Source organism: Priapulus caudatus, unplaced genomic scaffold (assembly GCF_000485595.1).
Source record: "Priapulus caudatus unplaced genomic scaffold, Priapulus_caudatus-5.0.1 Scaffold594, whole genome shotgun sequence".
NCBI lineage: Eukaryota > Metazoa > Priapulida > Priapulimorpha > Priapulimorphida > Priapulidae > Priapulus > Priapulus caudatus.
In genome coordinates this window covers 99997-109139 of record NW_014577655.1, presented here as the reverse complement: position 1 = coordinate 109139, position 9143 = coordinate 99997, and the positions used below count along the sequence as shown (strand labels likewise).

General features: G+C 42.8%; 1 protein-coding gene across 1 annotated transcript in view; it reads right to left on the bottom strand.

The window, feature by feature from the left end:
* LOC106811952 (cytoplasmic dynein 1 heavy chain 1-like) overlaps window positions 1-9143 on the bottom strand; it is a 97245-nt gene that overhangs the window by 76127 nt on the left and 11975 nt on the right. Inside the window, 5 exon segments of the mRNA XM_014815693.1 lie at window positions 5081-5227; window positions 6059-6193; window positions 6829-7008; window positions 8251-8406; window positions 8638-8772. Of these exon segments, the coding sequence (XP_014671179.1) occupies window positions 5081-5227; window positions 6059-6193; window positions 6829-7008; window positions 8251-8406; window positions 8638-8772 (753 nt within the window).

Below are 9143 nucleotides of genomic sequence, written 5' to 3'. Positions count from 1 at the left end.
CACACTGACCCCATCCTTCCACTAACCCCCTACTGACCCTACACTGACCCACTACTGCTGCTCACACTGACCCCATCCTTCCACTAACCCCCTACTGACCCTACACTGACCCACTACTGCTGCTCACAATGACCACAGCAATTCACACACCCCTTCCCACTCCACCCATCTACACAAGGATCAAAACGCTGATCCTTGCAATCGCACCCACACTGGTGCTTATGTTGACCACCACTGCCATGTTAACGCAAGGGCATGATAGGCAGAGACCTCTCACCTTGAGAAGCGCGAGGTCTCAACAGGCAGCAGATGTTTGATGTCAGCGCTGCCGGAGAAGATGCCCTCCAGATAGACCCAACGTCTCTGCACGTCGATCCAGACATCAAACAGTGCATTGATGCGATTCAGCTTCTCCTCCCATGCCAACGCATCCTCCTCAAACTCCTATAGGTAACAACAAACAGCAACATATATATCAGAATGAGCACCACACACTTGTTTTACATTAAGTTTACAACTATTAAAAACATGTAAAAAATAAAAGTTATGTAAAAATAATGTAATGTAATGTCATGTAATGTAATATAATGTAATGCAAACCAATAAAAAAAATTTTTTTTTTAAACTTAGAAATATTTTAAATTAATTTCATTTCATTTTGTTATTAATTAAAAACAAACATATTTGTATGATATCATACATCTGACCCTGACAGAGCACGCACCTTGTAGTATGGAGAGAGCTTCATGGCTGCCACGCTGTTGATGTGCTCCTTCACCTTGGTGAATAGATCGTCCCAGCCACGGATCAGCCTGCATTTGTTCTGGTAGTTGATCAGGTCCAACTCATATGTCTGCCAGGCTTCACGCACCTGCATAACATGCCAGGCTCGTTAGCAGCTGCAGCAGACCATCCCTCAACTTCACCATATACCATCCCTCAACCCCCATGACCCCACTATATACTAACTCTCAACCACACCAAATACCATCCCTCAACCCCACCATATACCATCCCTTAACCCCACCATATACCATCCCTCAACCCCACTATATACCATCACTCAATCCCACCTTACACCATCCACCAGCCACACATCTATAAAATTACCTAAGCCCCACTTTACTTTGTTCCACCACCACCCTCACCCTCACCCCCACAATCACACTCACCATCACAATCACCCTCACCCCCACAATCATACTCACCCCCACAATCATACTCACCCTCACACTCACCCTCCCCCTCCCCCTCACCCTCACCCTCACCCTCATCCTCACAACACCCTCACACACCTGTTTTAGGAACTCCTCGAGCGCCATCTCGCCCTGTGCGACGAGGATCACGTCGCGAATGATCGGCTCGTTCTTCTGCAGGTCTACGTCCCACACGTTGCCTAGCGACAGCTCGGACAGCACCCAGCTCACTCGCAGCTGCTTCATCAGGCTCTTCCAGTGTCGCTCCTTCAGTGCCTCCGACTTCAGCTCCAGCACCAGCACATTCGACTGTCACAGGTAATACTCGCCATTGGAATAATGTCACCAGATTTTATTGTATATAACATAAAACTTTTAAATATTTATTATATTAAAGTAATCATTGCGAGTTTTCCAGTGTTTTCACCACTTTCATGACACCTACCGTTATTGCTTGAGTAAGTGCCAGAGTTGCTGCGGGTCACTGCGAACAGTGATCTATTGGAAGTTAGTTTGCAATTGCTTAGGCAGAACAGGAGCAATTGATGCTGTTCAAACGTTTCGGCCCCAAACAAACGGGCCCAAAATGTTTACTGTCCTCATGAACATTACGGTTAAATTAGAAAAAACAAAAACAAATAAAAGTTGTTTCTGTTATGGTGCAGAACATCGTGGATACATACTCCAGTTTGTTCATTATACAGATTTCTAATGTTGCATCTTGGGCATCAGCTACAGCCAACAGAACACAGCTGCACTGGTATGTAAGATGCTCGCAATTTTCCCCAATTTTTGATATTACATCAAGACACATGACAGCAGCTACGTAACCTGACATTTAGCATGCTCCATAAATACCTATTATATACAACAACAAAGTATCTGTGGTGTAGAAACGAATAAACTTATTAACGATGTCTTCCCACGCACATTTTTGTAACAAACCACTGTAAAAACGTAAGTAAATAACGCAGTTTGAAAATTAAACTGTAAAAATATGTATTAAAGTGATTACGTCACCGTAAATAGTAAAAAATAAAAAAAATGTTTCCACTTTTTCACAAAATATAAGTAATTCTGTTCACTTTTTATGGTTAAATTGCTACATTATACTTCTTATTTTACTATATTGTTCGATGTGACGCATGTACACTCGTGACGCATACATAGCCCATAGCAAGCAATTAATGTCAGGAACACTAATCAAATCGTCTAGGTTTTTTGGATTTTTAACTAGTTGAGAAACAATCTTATCAGGTAAGAATATGACGATACGTTTAGTCCTGTTAGTTCTTACCTTTAATGTAAAAAAAGGGCAACACAAATTTTACCATAGAAAATTCGTGACGTAGTCAATTCAAACCTATGTTTGCTCAGTGAAAACACAACTCTAAAATCCCTTTTCGCCGCGGTTCTGTGTAACGGCAGTTTTGTGCATAGGCTCACTTATTGATGACGACGTAATACGTCACAACATCGCCGCAGAGCGGCAAAAGTAAACGCTGTTTGAAACATTCGACCCGACACTTTCACTTTGTAGTCTAAAAGCTTTGAATTAACGTATTCCCGAGCAATTTTTTTTACCTATCACACATATATAGGCAAGTACAAACGTGCAATGCTAAAATAATTCATTTTTGCCTGATTTTATGTTTGCCACTTGAAATTTCGTGGGCAAGGCACATTCAAAAAAATAACTTTTTATTTTAATCTCTCTCTCTCTCTAACATATACTGTCTTTTGTTATTATATTAATCCCTTTATTAATTTTTACATTATGCTTAAAAACGACCAAAACTTGTCATCACAAGTAAAAATTCAGTCATATCCTACAGGGGCGGATCCAGGATTTTAGGAAGGAGGGGGTGCAAGTGGGGGCAAAGATTTTTTATTCTTTAAATTCATTAATTTCACATATATATGGGTTTTCGGTCCATAAGTTATTAATGTGAGCTTTTGGCGTAGCTGATTGAAATGCGTGCACTGCATTTGGCAATATAATGTAACTCATCTAGTGCATCTATACAGGCGACCGTACAGTGGCGACATGCTGCATGGCGCCGCCACTGTTTTGCTAACATCATTTTAAGAAAGGCAGCGGTGAGTTTTGGACCTAGATTTTCCATTTTGGATTTGAGCATGGTATGGCCCGACTCCTGGGCCTGACCAATATATATATTCTAAGACAAGTGCCGCGGAGCGACAGCGCTCATCTAACATCTACTGCGGTGACTCTGTGGTGGAGTGGTGGGATTCTAGTAAACCCTGTTAGTCCCAAATGTGTTCACATACGCGCCGAAACAGTGGAAGGCACAGGGATGGTATCAGGAACCTTCTCAAACACTGTCAAAGGAATGTTCGTTGGGATCGTTATGAAAGTTGCCACGAGATGGCGCGTACGTTTAAGTTGCTTAAGATTAAAGATGGAAGCTCCCATCGTACGTAGTAGCAACAACTATTTGCAAGACAGAATAGGTAAGCACTCATCATCCATTTACCTACGCAAGCCTACAGGCTAAAATAGAGAGCTGCCGCCTGTAACTAATTAACGCAGGCAAAAACTACACAGTACTATCACCACCACATGCACTGGCAGTGGCATAAGTTACATGTAACACACTGACAGTACAGAGTGCCATAGAAATTATACGATTTAAGGAGCATAAACCTTCTTCAACCAAATTTAGCTTTTGAAATTTCACTGTGACATTGTAGCCTCATACATCCAGGCATGTATAGATTCTACTAGCAAGCCTGGCAGTCAAATTCTTTCTAACAGTAAACAAATCCATGTTTAACCCTCCTCTTGAGGGTCAAGAGGTTATCCGACACTTACTCTTCGCATGTCAGCAGAAAGTACATTTCGTGGTCCAAATTCGGCACAGTGATGGCTTTTCCTACCATGATGCTATACACCGACTATCACGAGCCTAGGTCGAGCCGTTTAGATTTTTATTCCGCAATTATGCATTTCCTCCCTACACCTTAAGTTAAGGAGGGAATGTTCCCCCTTCTTTTACACCTCTTGACCTTTGACCTTTGACCCCCAGCTTCAACATCCCAACTCGTTTTGACGATCCCCCCCAACATCCCGAATATCGTGACTGTACGTCAAGCGGTTAAGATTTGTGACCAACCGATTCTACAAGCTGCATCTGACTATGTCTGATGAGCTAAAAAAACGAGGGCTTGATCGGGTCCGACCGAGTGAAATACTTGTCAGATACAGGCCGAGTGGCGTATTTTTAATAAGGATAATAACTTTGGCAAAAAGGGCACTTTGTGTGGGGGGGCGCACCCCCTGCACCCCACCCCCCTGGATCCGCCCCTGTCCTATATGGTAAGCATATTTTAGAACATTCAACCATAATGGCTGATTTTAAAATAATCATTATCATCTGTGATTAACAGGAACTGGCTGAGAGGCAGGCTGAGGAAAGAAATTCCTTACAGTCACAAGAAGCACCCTATGATGCACGAACATGGTTGAGTTACTCAGTTTATTCCCAGTTGACCTACTCCCATTTCGCCTACAGCAAAATTCCCAGTTGGCCTACACCCATTTCGCCTACTCCCAATTCGTCTACGCTCAAAATCTACCCCATTCCCATTTCGTCTACGATCGGTTTGTTCACTAAATAATCATTTATAAATAATAAAATATGGTTTTGATTGGCATACATAGACTACGCCACTACGGGAACCAGAAGAAAATATAGGTACAAATAATGACAACACAACTTGGCAAAAATAGAAAATACAGTAGCATAAAAATACAATGGGAGTAGGCGAAATGCGAATATTGCCAATTCTGAGAGTAGACGAAATGGGTGTAGGCGAAATGGGAGTAGGCCAACTGGGATGTTACAGAGTTACGCACTCACCTGGTATCGGGAACTCTTAATCCTTGACTGAGAGGTGACGACGGCCTCCCAGGCAAACAGCTGCTGCATGATGTTGCAACGCGCTTCCTCGATGGACGGACTCAGATACATGACTTGGTTGGTCATGCGAACTTCATGTACCAGGCCCTGCAAGAAGTACCAGTTATAGAACACCTTGGCTTCTCAACAGGACTGTCTGGAGATTAAGAACACATCACACTGTCGCAAGACATGCTGATTATCAAGAAATCGGGCTCAGCTTTCTAGAGAATACCTTTAGATGTCATTCTGAATGTGTATCATATTCATACTGAAGCATGAGGTATCATCTAGTTAAAGAAGAGCTTCATCACATTGCTTTCAAAGTTATCTTTCCTTAAAATGGGCCTTTTATCTCACACCTACATCTACACCCTTTTTTGTACAACCATAATTGGAACTTCATTAATATTTATCTCAACACTGAGAAAGGGTTCATATTTTTAGTTAATATGTTGTGTTAAAAAGAGTAAACCATGTTTCTGTTAAGGTCTAAAGCAATTGTGGAAACAGACCCCAGTTTGTTCCTTATACATGTTATATGGACCTTTTGTTGTCTCCCTGGCATCAACTACAGGCAAGAAAAACCAATCAGCACTGATATTTAAGCTGAGAGGGTCTATGTCCCCCAGGGTAATGCTGGAACGTACCATGGGTACAGTCCGGTATACCGGAACGTACCCTGGTACTATCTAATATTCCGGACCGTACCTCGCCTACTCCACTAACGAGTCTAGGGAGTCGCCTACGCCTACTCCCTAACCCTAACCCTAACCATATCAGATAGTTACCAGGGTACGTTCCGGCAGTACCCTGGGGGACATAGTCCCTATGAGCAATATTTAAGATGGTTTTTTCCAAATTATACAGAGCATGACAGAGGACACAAATGGTTTCTGCTTTGGAATTGTAAGAAATGTAGTAATATAGTACACTTACCGTGATCTTTGGCTCACCACCAAGCTTGCTAACAGTACCATCTGTGTCTTTGTCTGTGTCTTTTTGCTTTCCTTTCAGACAGTCTGTCCATGCCTTTAGTCCAGCTTGCAGTCTCATAGCTAGCCTTTTCTCCACCTGTATTTTGCATATGGAATCAAAAGCAATCAGAGCTAATAATAAACATAGGAAGAAGGGAGTGTATAACGGGAAAACAGAAAATTACAAACGGAAAGACCACAGTCCAATATCTCAGCCTATGAGTGTCATGGAAACAAGCAGTTGATCTTGTTTTAGAGAAGAGATTGCTGCTATGAGTATGAACGTAATCTACACTTGCAATTAAAATGGAATAATTTTGCAGTCAAAGAGCACCTTTTCACCATTTTACCGTTATACACTATCAAGAGCGTATAAATAAGGAGAGCGTACAACGGTGAAATGGTGAAACCATGTTGCAGTATTAGTCGAATTAAGAAACTTTGCCCGTTTTATTCAATGACACCGCAAAGAATCATCAAAATAAAACGGGGAAAGTTTATTAATTCGACTAATACTGCAACATGGTTTCACCATTTCACCGTTGTACGCTCTCCTGCTTTATACGCTCTTGACACTATGTATTATTAGCTCTTGATCACATGTCCACAATTCAGTGAATGCTAAAATTATTACTGTAATGAACTTCACAGCCCACACTGCATCTCCACTATGTATCGCTGAGTGGCAATGATGTGGCCATTGCACTGCCGGCATAAGCATGCATACTATACCTCTTCGTCAAGCTTCAGCACCCACTGGTGTAGGTTGGAGTACTGGTGCAGGCTGAGTCCGTCAACGTACTTCTGGATCTTATTCATGACGTCGGCAAGCATTTTCGCGTTGTAAGGGCACGTCTCGAGCAGGCGCACGTCCACGTCTATCTGTTCCACCACGTCCAGTAGGTCATCCACCTGTAACAACGCACGCACGCAGCACTGAGCAACAGGTACACACGCTGATCGTGTAACACATACAACACATGCACACCAAGCACACACGCACGCACGCAGCACTGAGCACCAAGTACACACGCACGAACGCACGCACACAGCACTGAGCACCAAGTACACACACACGCAGCACTGAGCACCAAGTACACACGCACGCACGCACGCACACAGCACTGAGCACTAAGTACACACGGCACGCACGTAGCATGAGGACAAGTACACACGCCGTCACGTAGCACTGAGCACCAAGTACACACGCACGTACACACGCACGCATGCACGCACGCAGCACTGAGCACCAAGTACACACGCACGCACGTAGCACTGCGCACCAGGTACACACGCACGCACGCAGCACTGAGCACCAAGTACACACGCACGCACGTAGCACTGAGCACCAAGTACACACGCACGCACGCAGCACTGAGCACCAAGTACACACGCACGCACGCACGCAGCACTGAGCACCAAGTACACACGCTGATTGTGTAACAGTCATCAGAAATCTCATATCTACAATGATTTGTACTATTGGAACTCCTGTAAAAAGTTACTAACTAAAGGGGAGCTTATGTCGGGCTTGCGAGCCGACTCAACTGGAAGCAACTGGATTTCGAGCAACTGGAAGCGATCGGCAGCGACTAGTTGCGTCCAGTTGCCCACTGTTCTATTCCGAGCAACTAGTGGCAGCCAGTCGCAAGCAGTCACGTCGCAGTCGACCGACCCAAGCACTGCAGTCGCAGTGAATTGCAGCCAGTTGCTTCCAGTCGAGTCGGCTCGCAAGCCCGACATAAGCCCACATACCCAATCATTTAAGACTATAGACTAATATTACGACTAACATCTTCGTGACAACAGACCTCAGGGTTCTATCCTAGACGGATATATTAATATAGCAGTGATAAAACATAGTAGAAAAAATGGTAGACAATATTCAACTTTCTGCAGTCAAATTTATGTTGGGTAAATTATGAGAATATATCTTAGCTATATTAATTATAGCTTAGCATCTTTATTATAGCTTAGCATAATAAATATCTTAGCATAATTATATTTTTTAATAATTGCTGATCCTTTATTGTTATAGCTCAATTACTGGAGCATAGGTGTGGTAAACGGGTAGCTTTTGTCTAATATGACCAGTGCTTTGTTCTATTGCAATTATAATTTATAATTCAGTTATACGTGACTGACGATGATTACCTTCTCCTGGAAGTTGAAGATGTGATCGGCCAGTTTCTGAACGTATGGGTCGAGTTTGTAGGACTCCCAAACGAGCTGCGCCCCGGCACTTATCTGCACCTGTACTTCTACCTTCATGCCAGCAACCAGCAACTGGATGGTTTGCTTCTCCTGAACCTGCAAAATAAACAGATGGATGGCATTCATTAATGACATGGCAAGGAGCCCTTTCATTAATCACTGGGTTTCACCACATTGCCTGGTAACCACTGACTGACAAAGAAGGTAAATATAGTCAAGAGGAAAAATCATAGTTTACACCCAATCCAATCTTTACAGTATAGTTCTCAGTATCAAGGACATAAAACAGGCAGAAAAACTATGCACATAACACAATCATTTGTCTACCTTTTCACATGTCCGTTCGTATGTACGAATGCTTTCGATCAGAGAAATGGCAAATGGGTAGAGCTGGTTCGCTTGATGTGCCTTGTTCACAATGGCCAACGGCACTCTGTAGCCGAGCCACTTGAGGTTCCTCACCTGTTTGCATAAAATTAATATTCAAAAAAGTAAGTAAATCACACAATAATCATAAATAAAATAATTCAAGAAATAAAACAAAAGACACTACGATATGAAATTCAATAAAGTTTTCAAGGACGCTGATTATGAAAAGCAGGAGGAAATGAGAAATGATTTAATGTGGAGGTGACTTGAAGCCAGCACGTCAGACTAATTGCAAACAGATTCCATATACCAGATACCACACCACATACCAGAACCAGATACTCAGACACCAAAATAGCGCACATACCAGACACCAGATACCACACCATATACCAGAACAGATACCACACCAAATACCAAGATACCAGATACCACCACTACATACCAGAACCAGATACACATCA